The sequence below is a fragment of the Ambystoma mexicanum genome, chromosome 6p (genome assembly GCF_040938575.1).
Source record: "Ambystoma mexicanum isolate Mex_15411 chromosome 6p, UKY_AmexF1_1, whole genome shotgun sequence".
Lineage (NCBI taxonomy): Eukaryota > Metazoa > Chordata > Amphibia > Caudata > Ambystomatidae > Ambystoma > Ambystoma mexicanum.
In genome coordinates, this window is record NC_090935.1 from 1,060,725,805 (window position 1) to 1,060,750,372 (window position 24,568).

The window sequence follows — 24,568 nt, forward strand, 5'->3', positions numbered from 1 at the left end:
TGCCACATTTAAAAAAACCTCATCGGTTTCAACCATTCATAGCCTACAAGTGTGGGGCTGTTGACAAATGAGGGACACAGTTTATTCTTAAGTGTCTCGGCTCTGGTGAATACAAATGATGGTTTGTCACTGACATATGGCAGGATGTCTATCATGTTTCAACAAATTCCAGTGACGATTCACAATGTTATACAAATAATGTGTGTTGGCAGAGAATTGTGTTATATCCACACAAGTCCTCGACTTTTTGGGACGTCCACCCTTTTGTGTTTGCAACAAGTCTCTCCTATCTTTTTTATCTGATCCATTGCTAGCCCGTGTAATAGATTCAATTGGGTAACCACTGTTTTTAAACCTACTAGTTAGGATAGATGACTTTTGCATAGGCCACTTCTGTGTTACAATTGCGCCTTGCTCTGTGAAACTCTCCAGCTGGGATAGTCAAAACTGTATATTTCCTATGGCAGCTAGTGGCATGAAGTGTACTATTCACCTCAGTAGGTTTTCTGAAAGATTTTGTTTCGATCTGGCCTTGTGAGATATAAATGGTGAGATTGAGAAAGTTAATAGCAGTGCTACTACTTTCCCCTGTCAATGTGAAGCCAAAATTGTTCCTATTCAAATGTTCTCCAAAGATGATAAATTCATCAGGTGTGCCCTTCCAGATGATCAGTACGTCATCTATATAACGCTTCCAGAGCACCAGTTTGTCCACAAACACATTGTTGGTAAAGATATCTTGTTCTTCATAGTTGTACATGAAAAGGTTGGCCAGGGAAGGAGCATACCTAGCCCCACCTTTAATTTGTGAAAAATCAGTTTCTTCAAACAAGAAAACATTATTGTCTAGAGTAAATTTTAAGAAATCTTTCAACATATTCACATGTGTGTAAAATGAAGCGGAATGATTTCTAAAAACATAGTCAATGGTACGTATCGCTAGATCATGGCTGATAGATGTGTATAAAGCTGTAACGTCCATGGTAGCTAGCAAGTAGTCATCTTTCCAATCAATAGCAGCAAGAATCTGAAGAACATGAGAGCCATCCCTTAAGTGGGAGTTTTGAGTACGTGCTCCTTAAGGATATTGTCAATATAGGTGAAAGACCTTCTGTAATCCACCCTATCCCACTCATTATGGGCCTCACTTCTGGTAACATGTTATACGTTTTGTGTATTTTAGGTAACAAATATATCACTGGCATCACAGGCTTTTGCATTTTCAAAAAGGTTTGTTCATCATCTGTAATGTTCTCTCTGCTATGCCAATGATCAATCCGAAGATATAGGTTCTGTGTAATTGTGAGTGTGGGATTACTCTGAAGTTGTCGATAGCATCCAGGTGTCTGGAGGTGGATGTGATCCATATCAATATAGTCTTTCTTATTGAGTAACACAATGTTGCCCCCCTTATCTGCTTCACGTATAACAATGGTAGAGTCTTTACACAGATTCTCAAATGCCTCTTTTTCCATTCTGTTCAAATTGGATCTTGGTATCAGTTTAGAGGCCCATCTAGCTTTGTCCATATACTTGTGGACATCCTTAGTCACTGCTAGATTAAATGTTTCGATGATATTCTCATTAGCCAATTGTGGTGTGAATTTGGACTTCATTTTTAGTTCGGAAACAGGAAGATTAGTAAACTGAATTCCCAGTTCGTGATAAGTTTCTGTTAGTTGGTGACCTGGATCTGAGGCCAAATTGGTTAATAGATGTATGTTTCTATATCTACAATGGATAAAGTACTGGGTACAACAGGAATATCTTTCGGTTTGTACTGCTTAACTTGCGTAGTGAAGTATTTCTTTAATTTAAGCTTGCGTGTAAACTTAAAAAGATCAATCTTGAAGTTAACTAAGTCTGATGAGGTAGATGGACAAAAAGACAGACCTTTATTGAGCACATTTTCTTCCTGTGTAGTTAGGATCTTATCTGATAGATTAACCACTAGATTCATGATCATCGGTTCCCCTGTTGCTTCTTGGACCCTGCCCTCGTTAAAATGCCTGTTAGTTGCTTGATTGTATCTTTTCTTTCTCCCTCTCCCCCGTCCCCTCCTGCCCCTATGTTGGTATTCCATGTTGGAGTATTTGGGACCATTTGGTTTTGAAAGCGTACCTGTTTGCCGGTTTGGCGTGTGCCTTTCCGGTAGTGTTTTATTTGCTCTAAAAAAAACTTCCTTGGTTGGATTGTGGCGGTTTGCCTTCTGTAGAAGGGGTAGTATTAGTGTCATCATTATCCGATTCGACATCAGAACTGCCCGTAGATGCATTGGGAGTGCTTTCCCTTGATTTATTTTGGGGATCATCAAATTTGGTTTGAAAGGTATATACACGATCCTCTCTATAATCTTTGTCATCCTTAAAATATTTACGAAATTTGCGTAATTTAATCTCATCTTGATAACTGCCTAAAATCTGATACATCTTATCAAAGTTTTTGTCTTTAGTTGCTTGTGGATTTGGCATATCTTTGATTCCATCTTTTAGGGCATCTGTCAATGTTTGTGTCCTGGTATGTTCTCTTCTGGCATGTTCTATTGATAGTTTAATCATTTTAGTAGAGCTTTGGTCCAGATTAAATTCCCATTCATTAGCTAGGTCTTGATCCTCCTGATTGTCAACATTTGGGAATATCAATATTCTTAGACCTCTCGGGATCTTTTTATTCTCCAAATAATTAGTTAAGGATGCTTGTTCCCTAAATGTATTAATTTCTTTTTTGGATAATCTTTCTAATTTAATACATTTTTGACTGAGTGTTTCTACACTTTTGTACGAACTTCTAAATGGATTTAAAGTGCTCCCATGAGGAGCACTTCTACACTGCCATGAATTCGGCTCCCATTTTGTTTACACTCACACTGATTAATTGCCACTCCAACCATAATTACTCCAATTTCTTATCAGATGGTTATTCTCATAAACTACCTGCAAACGAAGGGTGGGACCGTTTCATTAATTTACTGATAAGGGTCCATAGTTACCATCGGAGTACATTAGGACATGCCTTACCTTTATGGTAAATACCGTTCTCATGTTTACATGTGACGTCACGATCGCGGTACGCAACGCACGTCAGCATGCACATGACGTCACGCGCATGCGGGTGACGTCATGCGCCGTTCCGCCATTTTTGTGGCCATGTAAATTAAACAATAGATGCCTCACGGTAGATCAAACGCGCATATCTCCATTGCAAGGGATTCATCCCTCTGGATAAGGAAACCAGTACATTTAACCTGACACTAGGTGGTTATTTACTGCAGGTATCGACTCCATATTTTCATGTTAAACTAAGGGCAAGGACACCATTTCATATAACACTAGGCGGTTATTTATTCTAGTTATTGAATTTCTATTTTCCTTTATGTAATGAAAGTGCCTCCACAACTTATTTTTGAATGGCTGCAAATTAATTATTATTTTTAGGTAATGGTACCTTATATATACACACATCAGCTGGAAAATCCAAGCAGAACATAGCATGACAATATCTGATCGCCTAATGGGGCTAAATTGAAGTGCTTAATAGGTAAGCTCCAGTATTATCCATGCTTAACAAATTAGAGGGCACTTGTTGGACTTTTTTTTCGATTGTGCCTAACTGCATAACCGCTATAGGCATCCCTAACGTAATTCATTTATTTGCGGGTAGTTCGCAAGAATTCATTTAATTGCTATTTTGCAATATCATAAAGTCAGGACAAGGAAAAGGGCGTTATCCCTTATTAGCATTTGGTGAGTGCTGGAATATACCACTCATACTGGGTTTTGTTCTTTATCTCCCAGATAGGCTATACTTTTCAGTTCACCGGTTTACATGCAATTGGTAACTTCAATTCTATGGAGTGACACTCTTTGAGGTAACTTTGGGATTTTTCAATGGATAGCACACTTCATGTTAGTCATCTCAGAAATCACATCTCATTGAATAGTCACAATTTAGTTGGTGTTTGCATGAACCTTAATACAACATACAATACTAAAGACTCAGTGACTGTTATATATAATATGGATACAATGAAATCGTTCTAAGATTACCTCCCTCTCTTCTCGCCCCAATGGTTCTCTGCCATCATTTGACTGTCGCACAATCGACCTGGGTATGTATACCCGTAATGTATATTTTAACGTAATGGTAACTTAATTAACATGTACAATGTTGATTTATTTGATGTTTTTCACATTTGGTGTACCACATAATTTGTTTTGTCACTTATATATAATTTCTCTAATCTGTGGGGTTTTCATGTTACTTGACACAATGTGGTTTTATTGTTAATGTCTAAAACAGCCTTGAGGACGACCCTGTGGTTGAAACACGTGTCGGCTGTGATCACCAATAAAAATCTCCATTCACAATTCTGGATGGGAATTTCTTCACTTACCTCAGGACATTGAAATTTGAAATCGGAATTGAGATTTCATTTGCGCAGTCTGACTACACACCTTCGATACTTATTGCTTTATGTGCACTGGGCTTGCCCTGTCTGTAAGGTAAGCGTAGCGTCCCGTGTCTGAGCTGTTTGTTTTCTGCATGTATTGGGTTTTCACAATGATTAGAGAGTGGTGTGCGGTTTGAAAGTTTTTGGTGGGTTGTTTCACTGGCCCACTGTGCGTGTGTAGCACATGAGAGGTGTGGAAATGGAAAGAGGGTGATTAGTTGGTTTTATTGAGTAGTTTTATTGTCAGTTATTCATTCTGTTTTGTACGGGGATTAACTAAATAGATTAACGTGGGAGATCTCACCGTTGTTCGGCTGCAGCACTTGCGAGGCATCCTAGCCAGTTAGACTTGTTATGAGGAGCGGAGCGGTTGGCTCGGTCCGCCGTCCGGGCTCGTGAATCACGGCTCGGCACGTGCGAGCCTGAACCATCCGTTTTCAGTGAAGCAGAGGGGCCTGGCGTGCTTCTGTTTCTGGCTGCTTTCCCCTTGGATTTCCCAAACTCTCCAGCCTGTGCGAAATCTCAAAAACCAAGTCTGGGACTGTCAAGTTTGAGGAATTCTGAAGAGCTGGAGTCGTTGAGTAAGAAAAATACTTAACAGAAAATTGGCACCCGTACAACTGAACATCACAGCCTTGTTACCCAGAGTACATTTCGAGGTATCCAAAGAGGAAGTCCCAGTCGTCTGTGCAAGGGGCAACAACCTGATCCCTAGAAACATTGCCAAACTGCATCTCTAAGGGCAACCAAGTGACTTCAGGAGCCTTTCTTCCTCTGTGTAGCTGTTGGGATATCCCATGATCTAATCCAATGTGGATGAAATCCTACCAATCATCTTGAGTGTTTCTGATATCCTGTTCCCAGCACTGCGAGCCACTAGGGGCTCTTGCTGAACATGCTCGCCTTCAGGAGGAGGCGGAGCTTGCCAGCATCCATGTGACGGATCACGTTACCCTTGAACAGCCTTTAACACAGACCCAAGCGCCCGAGCGGCGTGTGTTGCAGAGTCTTTTAGGATTGCATCTAAAAACGAACGTTTGTTTAATTACAGCCTGTTCCCAGCACAGCGAGCCACAAGGGGATCTTGCTGAGACGCGCTCGCCTTCAGGAGGAGGCAGAGCTTGCCAGCGTCCACGTGACGGGTCACGTGACCCTTGAACACCATTTAACACAGACCCAAGCACCTTTGCGGCGTTATGCCCTTCGGAGGCAAGGCCACTGGCTGTTGTGCGGCTGTTAGGCGCTGGTGGCGCATTTGCTGGAAGGGAGACTGTGGAGGTGTTCCCTCTTTGATCCCCTGGTTATATTGTGTACCAGTGAAGACTGACAAGCACATTGAGTGGGTGCCTGCATTACACAGCCCATTGCAAGTGAAAGGCAAGCTCACTGCATCCACTTTTTGCTTGTTCTGAGAACAGATAACGGGACATCAAGAAGCCCATTAAATAGTACAAACATCACAAACCAGAGTTTGTACAAACCTTGGATATACCGAGCGCAAAGTAGCACAACAGGCCTATGCTCCACGGTATCAAGAAAGTGCACGCTAAAGCATCTGTTGGAACTCACCACTCAAGATTATTTACACCTGGAGACTGCGGGCAGATATAGCCTTTGATCCACGGTATCAACAAAAGTGCCCGTAAACATATCATTAGAAAACTGTTGTTTAGGACTGAAAACAGGAGGAGTTTGAGGGCCCCTCCGCCTCTGATCCACCATCTCATAAGCAGCAATTTATACAACGCTGAACGCGGCACTCCCTGGCAGCCAAAAGCCTAGGAAATGACCCCCCCACAAACCAGATTGCAAACAAAGAGCTCGGCCACCCCCAACATGAAGAATAAGGCAACAAAAAAACAGGGCAAACTCCTTGGAGAAACAAGTGAAAATCTAACGGTGGACATTTGCAACACAGACAAGGAAGCCAAAAACAAAGACTTGAAACAAAGAACCCCATCCTACACTAATGGTAGGAATTCTAGTGAAAATTCACCAGCAGGAAACGTAGCAACAAGAATAATGCCCATGCAAGAGAGAATCGTCATGGCCCTAAAGGCAAATACCACCTCAACCCCAGGAACTATCCAACATAAAGCACAAAATTCAAACAATACAGAGGGTAACCAGGAGCAAATTGAGCAAAGACAAGAAATAGCGATCAAAAGTAAAAAACTGGACGACAAAGACGTGTCCTCAACAACAGCGGAACAAAACAACTGCATAACAACAAATAATGAAGTCCAAATGGACAGAGAAAATGACACACAAGAAAGGAAAACAAAAGCTGTAATTGATGGGCAGAAAGATGGAAAAGAAAAATCTAAACATCTGTTAGAACAAAGTAAGGAAGAAGAGGAATTAACACAACAGAAAGCGAAAAAAGCAAGAAGAAAATGGCAATCATTGTATGAGAGAAGAAGACAATCGCAAATGACGCTGAATAAAGAAAATCAACTAACACATCCGAAAGCAGCACGTTTATCGCTGGACATAGCGGAAATTGAAAATCTTATGAGGAGCCATGAAAAAAGGAAAGAGATCTTTGGCTATGAGCAGCAGCACATTCCAACAACTGCGAGGATCTATAGTGGCCAAGAAACACAAGAAGGAAGGAAAAGAAGAGAAAGAGAATATAAAGAACATCAGATCAGAGGCAGCCCGTTTACGAAGGAATCCATTAAAAAAAAAAACATATCATTCAACCCAGAAGAATCATCCACGCCTAATATTTGCGGATGTGAGAAGGGACATAATCATGATATGGCCTCAATACCTACATCAATGCTGGACCTTCAAAATAAGCTTATTACGACAACAACACAATCATTAATCCCATAGATGAAACTACAAGAATCACTCACAGAGACAATAAAAGATCAAGCGACCTTACTAGCATTAATACATTCGAAACAAACACACCAAGATACATATATGAAGAAATTGCAAGAATGGTTAGACACAGAAGCGAATGCCAGTCAGATATGGCAAGCACGGTTAATCGACATCGCAAGGAGCAAACGCGCTGAAAAACATGACCTAACGCATGCACTGATCATGATGATGACCAAAAGAAACTCTTCGAAAAAGCAACCCAGGAATGAAGGCACAAAAGAACAAAAAAACACGTCAAATAACAATGAGCAAGAACAAACTGCAAATACAACCCCCGAAGAAGATTTGGAAAAGGGCGCAAAAAATACCCAGCAGAGTAATCATGAAGGAAATTTGATCGACCTGACTGAGCCCTCGAGCTCGGCAGCAGAATCCTCTGCAAAAAATGTGCAGAAACCAGAAACCTATGATATCTTCTGCAAAGGAAGCAAAAAGAATACTGGAGAAGATGACCAAAAAAAAAAGATACATGGCAAAAACAAAAGACAAATAGGTTCGCGCGCATTCCTGAGAAACCTAAAACTTCCCGGTACAGATGACGAGGGAAAATACACAAAGAAAGCACCTAACCCAAAGCTGCCACAAACAAAGAAGAATGATATCATGAGGAAGGAAAAAGAACAACCAAACTTTGAACCCAATAGCGAAGAAAAACTAATGGAAGAACTGATGGAGATGTCCGTGCATGAAGATGAAATTGTAGATCTCTCAGAAGAAGCACAAATTCAAATGACCCAAGAGTCCTTGATCACTCTAGATAACTACGATGAAAAAGACATGAATGATTCAAAACTATACGATTTCACATTGGACGACATATCAAATGACAAAATGAATGATATAACGCAAGAAGATCTTGATAAAGAATCCAGTGCAACAGAGGAGGATGATATATATGATGAAATAAGCAGTTCAAACGAATATGAAACACCCTTTGAGCAAAGGAGAAAGAGAAGCGAGTGCGAGGCTCTCCAGAGAGAAAAGTAGAAACAAAAATACAACTGCCCACATTCATCGACCCATACAAAAAAGCCAAAAGTCCACAGCATAAGATAAAACTGCAAAGAACAACGAAACAAAACAACAATTTGATTCTGAATCGCACTAACATACTAAGACTGATGCATGTGATACCCGATATGAAGGAAGTATCAACCAGAGACATCCATACCATTGAATTCCTTGACGAGTCAACAACGGATTAAGTATGGATTGAATTTGCAAATGAAAAAACATTAACAAAGATGATCCAGAATGAGAAGACTCTAAAACAACTGGGCTTTGACATAGCACAACCAGAATCCAAAGAGCCCAAAGCTGGAAAACAGATGAAAGTTGACAGCCAATCAAGGATGCCGCAGAAGAGTGACGAATGGAATAACGGAAATGAAATCTATAACACACACAAAGAGACTCAGACAAGGAGTAAGATCCAAGATAACAGCATAAGCGAAGAAATGCAGCGAAAGTGGCAGGAATCAAGGAGAGAAAAAGGAATATGGAGACAATACAACGATTCAGATGTGAGCAACTATAAATGCCCCTATGACCAAAGATGACAACGAAAGAACCAAATGAAGGACATGATCTCGATATGCTCATGGAACACACGTGGACACAAGCATTTGTTTAGAGATACAGGAGAAACATTAAACAACTGTGACATAGTTTGCATACAAGAATCCTGGATAAAAGAACAACCTATATGTGACGGATTTACAACATTGATGAACCCTGCGATACATAGGGAAGAGGGCCGTCCATCAGCAGGACCACTGACCATGCTAAAATGCATGGCAAACATCGAAATAATCAAGTCAGAAAACATTCTTCCCTGGATTCAGGCCACTACAATAAACTTTAACAATGCCCAATACGTACCTAATACCAACAGAAGCGCGGATAAAAACGTTATCTGGTGTATTATAAATGTATATTGGAATCCCAGTGCAATAAAAGAAGAATTCTTTATAGATAGTGTATTTTCAACAATTGACCAAGCAAAGACTGAAGACCCAAGAACAGAATTCATCATTTGTGGCAACCTAAATTTACATCTGTTCAACAGAGAAGGCGATCTAATAAATGAAATTTATTACATAGATTACATCTATATGTCACAAGAGATACACAAAGAGATAACATATTCCACCAATCTCAAAAACCCACACAGTGACCATTACATGCTGAAAAGATGGTTGAATATTGTGCCCACGAAGAAAGCTACCTGTCTACCGATAATGGAAATAAACGAAGGAATGAGCAGATTAAGGATCAGTAATCGGAATGTGAACAAGCTCCCAGACGTTATGACAAAATCAAACTTGGAAGACCAGGAAAAAAATGAACTATGGTTTGCTCCTCCTCCCATATATGAAAGACAAAAGGAACCCTAACAACTGTACAGATCCACCAACATGCATATAACTCGAAAATTGAACAAAAAAAGAAAGATCTGAGACACACATTAAAGCAAATAAAGAAAGAGAATACAAAGGATATGGCATCAGAAATCAAATGGGCAAAAATTGGATGAAAAACAACAAGGCAATGATGCTCCAAGTCGACGCTGAGGAAATGCTGCACGCTTTGAGTAACCGGAACACGAAACAGCTATGGTCTCTACTCAACGCACTGCCTCGGATCCAAGATGCCATGATAGCAAACGTACCAGAATCAAGCTGGATAAAATACTTCAGGGAACTATATGGAGAAAAGACAATGGGCAAAGAATACTACATGGCAGCTCGGGTGGGATATGGATGATATCCATGAAGCAATAAAAGCTTTAAATACGTCAAGAGCCCCGGGACCCGACGGTTTGACCAATATGATAATCCAAAAAAATCTGAAAGCCTGGAGCTCTATATGCAACAGCATATTCAGTCTTATACAGACAACCAAAAACATACCTGAAACATGGCAGCAGGCCATGATCATACCAATATACAAAAGTGGCCCTGTGGAACAACCCTGCAATTATCGCCCACTGGCATTACTAGACCCTCTGGGAAAAGTATTTGCAAAAATTCTACTGAGGAATTTGAACAACTGGGCAACGAAAGAAAACAAAATATGCTAAGAGGCAGACAGGATTTGTTAAGAACATAGGAACCAACATCAACCTGTTCATCCTGAACCTGCTAAAGCATCAAGCCATACAATCAAAGACACAAATATATGCGGGATTCATAGACCTAAAAGTCGCATTCGACACAGTGAACAGAAACCTACTCTGGAAAAAGCTCAGCGATTGGGAATGTCCGAATAACATCTTGGAACCAATTAAGCTACTATACCAGAATACATCTATTAAGATAAGAATGAGTAAAGAAGGTACACTCTCCAGTGAGATAAAAACAAACAAAGGATTAAAGCAAGGATGCCCTCTAGCCGCTACCCTCTTTCACCTCTACACAGCGGACTTAGAAGGATGCATCTACACGCCCCGGATCAATCCACCAAAATTGAATGGTACAATAACAACTTGCATCATGTATGCGGATGACATTGTTGTACTTGCTAAAACACCTAGGGGCCTGCAAATTGCTCTAGACAACATACAGTCATATATGGACAAAAACCAATTGATAATAAATGTGAAGAAAACTAAAATTATGACGCTGAAGAAACAACATAACAAGAAAGGATCAAAATATGCCTACTATATTGGAAAAGAAAAAATAGAGGAAGTGAATAATGTAAAATACCTTGGCATATGGCTAAATCAATCGGCATCAGAAGCAGAAACAATAGCACTCCTCAAGGACAAAACGCGAGCCTTAGCACGCCAGGCAAAGGTAAGGCATGCGATGTATGGAAAATTCTCGATGACACCAATAACAATGTTTTACAAACAGAAAGTGATGGCCATACTCTCATATGGCACAGAATCATTGCTGAACATAGACAAAAATGTATGGCAACAAAGCGAAGGCTTGTTCTGGTGGAAAGTTTTAAATCTACCCGCATCATTTCCTATGCCACGTATTAGAGCAGAACTAGCTCTACAATCACTGCAATCTCTTGTTATCTGGAAGCAATTAGATCTATACAGAAAGATAACAAGTGAGAACTTTCCACCACCGATAGAAATTCTACAAGACAAGCAAAGCGAGATGACAACTCAACCTTTGGAATTGTGGAAAAAATGCATCAAAGCTAAATGCGAAGACGAAGGATTATCCAGAGACCAGCTCATAAACAGACCACAGAGAGCAAAAAGAAGATTGATAGAAAATGATTCGATAAAGACAAATGAGGCTAGGTCCAAATACGCTATGGATATCTTGAGCACAACTGATATCAGACCAATCAATAAATTACCGGAATACTTAAAATACTTCCCAGCAAGGAAAATCAGAGACACTTTTATGAGGATGAGACTGAACACCTTACACAAGAAAATTTGGCGGCATGGAATATAATAACAGAACAAGAGAAATTCTGCAGATTCTGCGGAGAGGACGCTACAATAGAGACTCTACACCACATAATAATGATCTGCCCAGCTCTAAGTGAGAAAAGAAATCTTTCTGTAGGATGGTTTATGCAGAACCAAGCAAAACGCACACCTGAAGGCAGATGGGCTTCAATCCTAGCGGAAATGAAAAAAACTGATTTATGCTCTGGTCTCATTCTGGAATAACATCATGGAACAGTCGCAGATGGGCTAAGAAACGACAAAGGAAGAAAAGAACCTTCAAATTAGAAGGGTCTATGTAAATCATGTGGAAAAGATGGCGAAATGAAACGATTCAAAATAAGTAAATAAAATGAAAGGTTTGAAAGACAAACTAAAAACATTTTTTAAAAAAATATATATATTGTCCTGGGATTTCTTTGGTCCTGGTGTATGGATTGTAGAGGCGCACATCTAGACTAAGTCTTAACAACTAAATCAGTAGAAGTGTTAACAAAATCATTACCATTTTAGTGTGGCTAAAATTCAAAGCAGTGGGACCAAGTTGGTATAGATTCTATTGTGGCTAGATTCAAAAGCAGCGTTAACTAAATCCGTCCACTTCTAGTGTGGCGAAGTTAAAAAAAAAACAGTGGTAATCAAGTTAGTACAGTTCTAGTGTTGCTAAAATCAGAAGCAGTGTGAACCAAGTCAATGCGGTTCTAGTGTGGCTAAATTCAAAAGCAGTGGGATTACACTTTTGGTGTGTTTTAAATACTCTCCTCCAGCTCCTCTACTACAGCCACCTCCAAAGGATGCTCTTTTCCTCCATCACACTCCTTATCCTGATCTCCACTCGGGCTACACTACCTGGTTGCTCTGTACTGCTATCATACTCCTCCCCCTGCCCCGCTCCTCCCCCAGCCCCACCCTGCCCTGGGCTGGTCTTGGGATGATGGGTTGCAGATAAAGCCTGAACAATGAACCTGTGATTGGTCAGAGTTTCTTTATAGGCTGCATTCCTTGCCGTTTTGTGTTTCTGGCTCTGCCTCTTTCACTCAGCGGACTGAGGCTCCTTCCCGTTTGTATGGTGTCTTGGATTTTTAGCCTTCATATCACCAAACGAAGCATCTGTCAGTTAGCAGATCCTGTACATTCTTCTCTTTATCTTCCTGAAACCATGGGCAAATTGAGCATTTGAGTTTTTCAGAGTGAGTCTGTGCAGAAGTTGATGTGTGCGTGTCTCTTGAGCTATCACTAGTAGATTTTGTCCTTAGGAATCTTGGCCCTGTAGGATATGGCGTGCCACCAGTATTTTCCTGTAGATGAAAGATTGAATTTTGGCCAGTCTACAAGAAATTGGGTTACTTCTTTTTAGAGTATGAGATGGTGTGCATTTTTCTTTTTTTCTACTCCATATTGGGGACCAGCCCCAATTGGCATTTAAATGCCAAGTAGGTGATTTTGAAGAGGATTAGTTTATCCACTGTAAGCCAATGCAGGGCCCCTCTGACTACAGAAACATAGCCGTATTTTCCCAAACCACACACCAGATAGATAGCCAGATTCGAAGTTCTCTGCAGCTTGGGAATTAGGAACTTTGGGAGACCAGTTTACACAGTGTTAGCCTAGGTGTGACTGGGAATTAGCCCCCACACTCCGGACAACCAATGCTTTGGGATTGAGAGAGAAGGGTGTGATCATCTGCAGTTTCCTAAGCTTAAGAAAGCAGTTACTTACAACTGTGTTAACTTACATGGACATCTCCATCTTTGGGTCAAAGAGAACTCTTGACATATTTGCAAGTGGTTATTCTTGTCCCAAGAGAGAAGGTGGAACTCTTGTCTCTGAGGGCTGATGAATGTCGGACAGGGCAACCTCTGTCTTGTTTTCATTTAACTGGAGGATGTTTTCCCTCATTCATTCTCGGGCTTCGAGGCATTCCTGTTGGCAGCTACACTCTTCCTCTGTTCCTGAAATCTGTATGTAAACATGAGTTTCATTGGCCCAAGACTGAAAGAGCATAGACATGTGTCCATTAAAGACCCTGCATACATGGGGTCTTCTCACAGAGTACCACAAGTTCCTCCCCCACACGCATCTACTACACCTTTCCCCACAAACTCATATATGCTTTTAAAGTAAATGTTTTAATGTTAACGCTTTGCATTTTCCGTAACATACCTTAAATGCAAATCATTAACAAATAATTGGCAAAAATGCAGCATCCCAATTGAATGCTTATGTTACCTGTTGAAGAGCTTCTTGGGGCACCATGGAGATTTCATTGCTGTCTCGAATTAGGCAGTCAGTTGTTAAGAAAATAACTTTCAGCAAATATCATTAAAATGGTTTAGGAAAAGGTTTGCAGCACCTGTTAAGTCAAAGTCTGTGTTTTGAAGTAAAAATGAGACGAAAATAATGTATTGCAATGCCTAGTTGACACTTTTCTCCACATCTTTTATATTTGCAGGTCATTGGTTTTAATCCTACTACTATAGCTGCATTCATAGCTGTGATAGGAATTCTTTCCATATTAGCACAGGTAAGTGTCTTTTTTTTAATAATTTTGGATGGATCACTTTAATATAAATTGAATACAGTATGAGGCATGTGAGATGTGTGCTATCCCAACGCTTTAGGGTTCTCATAATGCATTTAATTATAGATGTGTTACACAATAGTTTTCAGTCAAGCCTCATTTTGGAACAGTAAAATACTCCGTATATGCAAATATACAAAATATAAATGCTACACATACAATCAATACACCCTGGCATCATAATATTATTTTGCATATCTCACCAGGTGCATCATATTCACAGGGTGAACAATAAAGATTACCATATCACTTAGATCAAAAATGAAATGTATTGGATATGTTGCAGATAATGTGCATTCTGGAATTTCACAATGACACAACTTTATTTTCTAGATCTGCTTATCAATGTTCTTCTGTACTAAGTCCATCATTATCAATCACATAAATTAAGCTGTGGACATTAAAGTGTTACAGAAGTCCATATATGAAAGCATACCTCACATTTTATGTGCCCTCCAGCATTTCACAGAATTAGACAGCTCTCCAGCATGGGGTCTGGCATGGATTTACATGTTCATGAATATTCCCAGTCGTCAGGCCGGGAATCCTCGGTAAAAGAAAAAACAGTTTTTCTTTCACTTAGAAACTGTCTTTCTCTTATAAACCAATCACTGAGCTCTGGGTCATACTGCCCCCAGCCAATGACTGCCCTCTTCCTAAGCCCCTCCTCTGGCAGCCATCTTCAGATTTTTACCACACATTCAAGTGTTGGGAGTCCTCGTGTTTTGCTCGGAGAGCTTTTCTATGTTTGTTCACACTTTTTTCGTTAAAAGTTTTTCTATTTTTGTCAAATAGAGCCTGTGTGCTCTTTGTTTCCTTGACCGGCAAACAGGGATCCGTTGTCGGCGTCTTTCAACGCCCCTCAAGGGCAAGAATCGTTGAGAGTTTCATCGAAGATCCAGAAGGCCATTTGGCCTACACTGCATGCCGGCCCATGTCGGAGGAAAATGACGGAGGTTCTCTCTTCAAACCCTGCTCCAAGTGCAGATTGGGTTTGTGGAGGACAAACACTCCCAGTGCCTGCACTGTCTCCACCGGGATCACAAGGAAGCGTATTGTGAGATCTGCCTTGGTTTCACCAAGTGCACCGTCAAGGATCGGCACAGTAGATGGGCGCGTGGCTCAACGCCAAGGCCTCTAGCCCGTGTGGCAAACAGGGGCATACCTCACCCAGGACCGGCCATTTCAAGGAGCAGGCTTATAAGTCCTTTGAGGGTGCTCCATTCTTGGGGGCCCAAGACAAGGCCAAGCACCGCAAGTCCTTTTCCGTCGGGGTCGCCGCACAAGCGGTTCCCGCGACGCACAGGGCACTCTCATCTTCACCCTCTGCCTCCATCTCAAGTCATCACTCCTCAAAGAGGAAATTGGCTAACATGGGGAAGCTGCAGGAAAAGCCAGATAAGACCAAGGCGCAGGGTAAGGTGTCTGACCTGCCCTTGAAGGCCCATGTGGTCCAGGCGAAGTCATCCTCAACGATTGTGCTGGTGGCATCCGCCCTCTCGAATGCGAAAGGGGCTGAACTGGTCCAGGAAACACTGACGGCGCCCAAGGTGGCCCTTCCTCCCAGGCGGGAGGATTCAGACAAACCAGTGGAGAAAACACCAGAGAAGAGGATGCCAGCCCTGAGCCCGAGGCCAACCCCTCAGGACGCAAAAAAAAGGGATGGGGTGGATGCCTCTACCATGCTCCATGGCACGGATATTTCTTCTTCGAATGAAGAGGACTTCTTGTCTGTTCACACGGTCCTGGAGGAAGTGGGGAACAACGACGGCAGAAACGCCAGGGAGGGTGATAACGATGGAAACGCTGAAGGGGGACGACGACAATGACAGGAATGCTGAAGACGATGAAACCATTGGCGCTAGGCCCAGCAAGCCTACCAACTTGCACCCGACACCTCCCAGGGACGTATCGCTGGACATCCTTCTAACTTCCACATGCTGGTGTCGGGGATCAAGAAGATGTCGATGGCACACCCTGTGCCAACCCCCAGGGCCTCTGCTGGAAAAGAAGAGAAAGCGGCACCCTATGCCACCTTATCAACTGCTGCACATGCCCTCCCCCTCTTGGGATATGGGGACGGACACGTGACAACGGACACGGATGATGATGATGGCGTTGTTTCCCTGCCGCCCGAGGGCTTCTCCCCCGGACGAAGTGGGATCGTTCCACACCATGGTCGCACGTGCGTCTGAGCTCTTCCAGCTGATGCAGAAGAGACCAAGAAGGAAGGTTTCCTTTATCAACGCCGGGAGGCCAAGAGGAAGACCATTCTGGCAGTGCCCCTACTGGACTATGTTTGGGATGAGGGTCTGGTGCTGATGAGGAACCCCGCCTCAGCCCCGTTGAAAAGAGAAAGGCTAGAGATGAAGTACCGGGTTCCGGAGTCTGCACCCAAGTGCCTGCGGTCACAGCCCTCGCCAACCTCAGTGGTTTCGGTGGCTGCGAGGAAGAAATCTTTGAATCCCTCATCCTCACCCTCTGTTCCTCCGGACAGCAAGGGGAAGAAGTTGGATGCTGTGGGTAGAGAGGTGATATACTCGGCGGCAATGACGGTCAAGGCAGTGAATGCACTTTTGAACCTTGAGGAGAACCATCTCCGGTTCCGGAAGCACCTCAAAACCTTCCTCTTTGCTTCTGCTTTCTCTACCACTCTCCCTTGCTAAATTCTTGACTGAAACTGCACTGAATCAGCAACTGGGCCACTCTCACCGATCTCGATCCTTGGCCCAGCCACTCTCCACTTGCACTGCCTCCCTGGCAACCCCTTCACTGCGGGACTGTCTCTGTATCCCTACAGCCCCCTTCCAAGCACTTATCTGCACTTACCTTGCACTTGCCACCAGCTGGCCCTAGTATTTATTTGTTGTTCTACTTACCCTGTACTGCACTTTTCCCCCTCCCTTTCCCCTTGCACTTTTCCCTTTCCCTCCACCCATGCACTTGCGCGATCTGAATGACACCTGACCTAGTAGGATTGTTGTCTGTCTTCCCCTTGTTCCCCCCCTCCCTGCCTCGTCACGCCTTGAAACACTTGTGTATAGGTGCGTTACAAATGCCATATCATATCATATCATATATCGTATCATATCCTGGCCAGATTCAACAGGGAGCTGTTGTATAAAATGGCCCCGCTGCTGGAATTTCTCCCCGATGTCAAACGGGTCGAGGCGCTGGAGATCCTCCAGGAGGGAAAGGCGGCATTGGACTATGCTATCGCCGTGGTCCAGGACATCGCGGGCACGGGCTTCCAACAGATGGGGAACGGTGTCTGCCTCTGTTGTCTTGGTGGTTGAAAGCCACCAACTTTCAGCAGGAAGTTCAGGACATGCCTTTCGACAGGGACAGTCTCTTTGGGAAGACCAACAACGAATTGTTGCAAGCCATCAAGACCGACACAGAGACGGCCCGTGCCCTTGGCACGCTCCAGCAGCATTGTCCTTCCTTTCGTGCCTCAGGAGGGAAATCCAGTAGGTCATCGAAGGGTTTCGGCTGGGGATCATCCTCGTACCACCCGCCCTCCCGTTCCACGACCCAGGAGGACTACAGAAGTCGTGCCAAGGCTTTCAGAGAAGGCCGCCATTGTCGTAGCTCCTAAGGCGGCATGCAGGCCCCGAAGTAGGATTGAACCAGCCAGGACGTCAGCCCCCCTCACATGCACTCCAGTGGGAGGCCAGCTGGCAGCCTGCCACCACTGTCCCTTACACTTAAAACTAAACTAGAGATAAAGTAGACCTTCTTGGTCCAGAATAATTACTCCCTTCTTCTGGACTGGGGAAACATGTTTGTATCCACGTGTTGGCTTCTTCTTAGGGGAATGGCTTCCTTCCCTGAGTCAAAATTGTCTTTCAACCAAAAAAGGCAAAGTTCAAGTACTTTTCCTTGTCAGTGAAACTGCCTATCTTTTAACACTCCGTATCCAAAGTTTTTTTATCACTTTGGTTACCATGGGAATGACTCCGTTCTCCTGGTATCTTGGTTTTAGAGTTCAATAACATAACCCCGGGGGAATTACTCCCTTCCCCTGGTCTTTGTTAACACTTTGTTGCACAGTTCAATGTCTCTAGGGGGAATGCCTCCCCTTCCCTTGGCCTCTTTTTTACTTTGGTATTACAGTTCAGCACTTTTAGTCTTTCAGTTTGAAGGTCCCAGACCCTGACTTGGGGCAGACTTAGTTAACTCTCTTGCCAAGAACTGCCACAATGAAGATGGTTTGTAACTCTCTTTGCGTTGCTGTTTAAAAAATGCTGCATTTGCATAATTAGCAGTCCCGTATTTTCTACATAAGAGAAATGCACTTTTGAAAATTAAAAAAAGGCCTTCTAAATTTGAAAGTATGTATATTTCGAAGGGATTGTGTCCTCCCACGTATTCCTTATCTTGATAGATCATCTCCAGCTTGCTGGCCTCGGAATTTTTTTTTCAGTAGAGGGTGCTGCGCGTCGATGTCCCTCTAGCCGATGTCCCTCGACAGCCTCCGATTCGGCGCCAACGTCATCATGCGTATAAATAGACTCGCGCAGCGTCCGTTGCTCAGTTCCCTTTTTCTGCGCTTCGTGGGCCTTGGAATCGCGTTGCTCAGTTCGTTAGTCAGAGAATATATTCTTCATTATTCCTCGAGAATAAACCAACTCTTACTCGATGGCTTCCTCATCCGAACCGACGACTCCACGGTACGGCTTCAAAAAATTTCGAGACTGTGGAAAGAAAATGTCGTTGACAGATCCTCACAGGATCTGTTTGTGGTGCCTGGGATCGGAACACCAATGTTCGGAGTGCGAGGACTGCATGTCCATGACGGCGAAAGCTTTGAAGGAGCGTAAGGGGAAGCTTGAGAGAGGTAAGACAGTTAAAACTCCTTCAAAAGTTTCATTGGCAGAGTCGAGACATTTGTCTCCTCGCCAACACAGGAAACATTCTCGGTCTAGGTCTCGAAGCAGTTCCCACCACGCTTCGAGATCCAAGCATTCAAGTCAGAGACGTCGAAGATCCCCTTCCTCGTGTTCTTCTGTTTCTCCGGAAAAAGTCACTTGCCCCACAAAACATAGCTCTCAGGCTGAGTGGGAGGAATTCCGTAAAAGGATGCTTAGCGTCTTCGAGAAAGCGGCCTCAACCCCCTCGAAGACAGCCATGGGTGTTACCCTAGGTATTTATTTGTATTTATTTATATTGCGCATCCTGCCCGTGAGCATCAGGGCGCATGTTTGGAAGGGTTACAGTGAAAGTTACAGAAGGCAGTTACATATTACATAATATATATACATAGAGCAAGGATATATACATACATTTACAAGGTAGTCTTTGAAAGACCCAAAAAATCTAAACGCTGCGAGTCGTTGCACCCGGCGAAAGAAACTACTCGAGTGCGTCACGAACCCTCGAGAAAAGGCACTGTGCCATCAACGCCAGCGTCGAAGGTCCCTTCGACGCATAAATCTGCGCCATCGACGCCATTATCGAAGGGCTCATCGACGCATAGGTCGATCGAATTGACGCCGTCTTCGACGCCGAAAAAGAACAAACTCACGCCCGTCACTACCTCACAGCCAGTGGTCATACCCAGAGCCTCTAACATGACTTCGAGGTCATCGACACCCTCAAGTAGGATCCCGATCCTCTCGAGTTCTTCGAGGCCACTTCCAATCTTCTCAACGCCTTTTTCGGTGTTTTCGAAGCCTTTAACGTTCGCATTGACACAGTCGACGTTTTCCCAACCAATTATGACAAATTTAGCCCCTTCTGCTCTGGAAATGGGATTTAAGCCATTTCCAAGGTCTGATAATTTCAGACCTTTGTCTTCAATCTATGAAGAAGGGGAGGATTCAGATCAAGAAAGACCCTTTGGGTTGCAGAGATCTGCAACACCAGAACCAGAGGAATTTACCTTTGAGGAAAATAGGTTGAAGGACCTTAGAGAATCCTTACATGAGGCAAGTGGGTTAGATACTTCCCCAGAGATAGAATTTGCCAAACCAGACCCAGGGGAATATGCTTAGACCCCTTACAGAATTTTAATGGCAAGAATTATAGAATTCATGGGTTGGTCTACACCTTCACCTGCATTCCAACAGGATGACCTTACAGACATCTTAGTCAAAGGCCCACAGGAGGATCCTGTGGTTCCATTTCATGCTGCATTACAAAGAAAAATATTGGGAAATTCCTGAGGTTATCCCGGCGGTTAACAAGAAGTTATCAGCCAAAAATAGGGTATCTACTACTGACCCTGAATTTTTGTCTAAACATCCAACTCCAGAGAGTCTGGTTGTCCAAGCAGCAACTGCATCAGGCAGTAGATCGGCATACCCTACTGTTCCACAGGACAGGGATTAGAAAAGCTACGACTCTATGGCTAAGAAAGTTTTTTCTGCATGTAGCATGGCGTTGAAATCTATTAACGCTACTTGTATGCTTGCAAGGTTCAGCCATACACTTTGGGAGTGTGCTTCATCAGCGGCTGACTGCCTCCCAGAGGGAGAAGAAAGGGAAGCGTTTCTAAACATCATTAAGGATGGTAAAGACGCAATGTGCGAATGCCTTCAAACTGGCATTGATTCTGCTGACGGCATCAGTAGGGCCATGGCGGCAAGTACTCCAACCCGCAGATTTGCGTGGTTGCGAAAGTCTGGGTTTGCTCCAGATGTACAAGCCAGACTTTTAAATATGCCCTTTGACGGCTCTTCTTTGTTTGGTAAGAAGGCGGATGACAGCCTAGAAAAGTTAGACATCCAAAGCAGCAGCAAAATCCCTGGGTGCTGCAATCCGCCAAACGCCATATTGCCCCTCAGGAACCTCATGGAGAGGTAAGTCCTTTCGCTTTTATTCCACATTCGGAAAAGGCAGAGGACATTCGGTTCAAATAGGTCAAAAAAGATTCACCCGAGGTAGACTGGGTAAAAATACAAAAGCCGCAGCAGCAGCAGGTACCTCTTTACCCTTGGCACCTGCATCATCCGCCTCTAAATCACTCTGAGGACTCTCCTCACAAGACACCAGTAGGGGGCAGGCTAACTCAACATCTGACGGAATGGCAGGCTATTACGTCAGATGCTTGGGCATTGGAGACAGTTGCCCAAGGTTACTGCCTGCCTTTTCTACGCCTGCCTCAGAGTCATCCACCGGGGAACAGCTCTCGGAAAGTTCCAGATCCGCTCCTCTTGCAGGAAATTGTAGACCTGCTGGAGAAAGGTGCCATAGAACCGGTACCTGTAGCGGAGAGGAACAACGGCGGGTACTCCCCCCACTTCCTAATACCGAAGAAGGATGGAGGACTGAGACCTATCTTGGACTTACGAGAATTGAACAAGTTCCTCAGGAAGGACAAGTTCAGGATGGTAACTTTCTCAGATCCTTCAGGCCCTCCAGCTCCAGGACCGGCTGGTATCTCTGGACCTTCAGGATGCTTATTTCCATGTTCCAATCCATCTCAAACACAGGAAATACCTGAGGTTTGCAATTGGCGGCTCTCATTATCAATTTCGAGATCTGCCATTTGGGCTGACCTCCCCCCGAGGGTCTTCACCAAGCTAATGTCGGTAGTGGCTGCAAGTCTAAGGAGGGAAGGGAGTCACGTCTACCCGTACCTGGACGATTGGCTGATCAGAGCTGTATATCCGGAACAAGCTCCGATCCAGCTAGATTATGTCTGCCACTTCCTTCACAAACTGGGCTACTCCCTCAATTTAAAGAAGTCGCAGATGATACCATCACAGAGACTCCAGTTCATTGGAGCGGTCCTGGACACTTCCCTGGGAAAATGCCTCGGCACCAGTGGTGAGGGCTCAAGATATTCTGCAGATGGTCACCAAGTTTCAAAATGCCCAACGTCTCCCAGCCTTTGACTTTTTGAGGTTGCTAGGCCTCATGGCATCCTGCATCTCCCTTGTGCCAGAGGCTCGCCTGAGAATGAGATCTCTTCAGTGGGCACTGAGAACTCAGTGGTCGCAATTCTCAGGGAGAATGACAGACCTCCTTCAGGTTCCGGACAAGGTGGCTCGAGACCTTCAGTGGTGGGCCTGCCAGGAGAACGTCTTGAAAGGAGAACTGTTTTGGCAACCATGGCTGGAGATAACAGTAGTCATAGATGCCTCACTCACGGGGTGGGGAGCCCATACCAGCGACTTGACCATCAGTGGTCGTTGGTCTCCATCGGAGTCCAGACTACATATCAACCTGTTAGAACTGAGAGCAATCTTAGCGCTGAAGGCTTTTCTGCCATCTGTACAGGGGAAAAATGTCCTGATAATGACGGACAACACAGTGTCTATGCACTACCTCAACAAAAGAGGAGGCGTAGGATCACTGCCTTTGTGCAGAGAGGCGATGCAGCTCTGGTTTTGGGCAATCCAAGAAGGAATCTCTCTATCGGCAGTTCACTTAGCCGGAGAGAAAATCTTCACAGCGGACACTCTGAGCAGGCAGAGTACAGTCTCCCACGAGTGGGAACTAGCTCAGGAAGTCCTTTAACAGATCTTCACCCTTTGGGAAACCCCTCAAGTGGATCTGTTCGCCACCAGCATCAACAGGAAGTGCGATCAGTTTTGTTCAAGGGAATTTCCCCCGAGAGGAGCTCTAGGGGACGCGTTCGTAGTGGACTGGGAGTTTCCACTTCTATACGCGTTTCCTCCAGTCCCTGTCATTCCTCAAATGATCAGGAGGTTGAGAAGGTTCCGGAAAACCATGATCCTAATTGCCCCGGACTGGGCCAGGAGAACGTGGTACCCGGACCTTCTGGACATGTCCATCTGCCCTCCAAATCGTCTTCCACTCAAGGAGAATCTTCTCTCGCAGAAGCGAGGTCAGGTTTTCCATCCAGACATCAGAATCCTCAACCTTCACACTTGGTATCTGAAAGGTTGAGATACAAGGATTGGGACCTCCCAGATGACGTCATGGAGGTGTTGCTTTCGGCAAGAAGGCCAGCAACAAAGACTTAATACCGCTGCCGTTGGAACAAATTTTGCAGCTGGTGTAGAGAAAAGAATTTCGACCCCTTTTCATGTGGTACACCAACGGTGTTATCTGTTCTACTCTATTTGGCAAATTCGGACCTTCAGGTTGGCACTATCAAGGGCTATCTCGCAGCGCTATCGATCTTCAAGCTCACTGCAGAGGAACCATCGTATTTCAAGTTACCCTTTGTAATACAATTTCTGAAGGGATTAACCAATGTCTATCCTCCAAGACCATTTAGTCTTAAATTTCCTGTTGGGTACTCCTTTTGAACCACTCCACTCTTGTTCACTAAGGTTTCTCACCCTTAAAACTGTCTTATTAGTGACATTGACATCTGCTAGGAGGGTGAGCGAATTACAGGCTCTATCTTGTAAACCCCCTCATAAAATGTTTCATAAAGATAAAGTTGTCCTACAATTGAAGCCTAATTTTCTCCGAAAGGTGGTTTCTGAATTCCACATCACTCAGAAGATTACCTTGCCTTCATTTTATCCCCCTCCCCATCCGGGGAAAGAGGAAGAAAGGCTGCATAGGCTGGACCCAAGGCAGACTTTGAGCTTTTACATCAGCAGACTTGCTAGGATTAGGCAAGCAGACCAACTGCTCGTAGGTTACTCAGGGCAAAAATTGGGATTACCGATAACAAAACAGACCATTTCCAGATGGATTATTTTAGCCATTCTGGAATGTTACAAACTGGCAGGGAAAGAGCCTCCTCAAAATCTTAGGGCTCATTCAACCAGGGGTATCGCAGCCTCTTCGGCCCTCCAAAGAGGGGTACCGATTCGAGACATATGTGCGGCTGCCACATGGTCGTCTGCATATACCTTCACAAGGTTTTACAACCTGGATTCCTCCTCTAGCCAAGAGACTAGATTTGGCAAAGCTGTGTTGCACTCTGTTCACTCTTGAAGGGAAACCTGGCAATTTTATTCCCACCTCCAGTTACACACCACTGCTATGGGAGTCTATCAAGATAAGGAATACGTCAGAGGACACAATCCCTTCGAAGAACAAGTTACTTCTTACATGGTAACGTTCTTTCGATGGGATGTTCCTCCGACGTATTCCTTATCGCCCCTCTCATCCATCCCCTCAGTAAAACTTCCCTTGTGGTTACAGTTTACGCTCCTTCTGGGTCACTAATCAATTCATGTAAAACAACTGTTAACGTCAAAACAGTACTGAGCAACGGACGCTGCGCGAGTCTATTTATACGCATGATGACGTTGGCGCCGATACGGAGGCTGTCGAGGGACATCGG

The 24,568-nt window shown here is 43.9% G+C and overlaps 1 protein-coding gene across 1 annotated transcript in view; it reads left to right on the forward strand.

Moving 5' to 3' along the window:
• LOC138510183 (hippocampus abundant transcript-like protein 1) overlaps positions 1-24,568 on the forward strand; it is a 1,300,033-nt gene that overhangs the window by 798,047 nt on the left and 477,418 nt on the right. Inside the window, exon 8 of the mRNA XM_069625669.1 lies at positions 14,221-14,292. Coding sequence (XP_069481770.1) covers positions 14,221-14,292 — 72 coding nt within the window. The remainder of the gene's footprint in view (positions 1-14,220; positions 14,293-24,568) is intronic.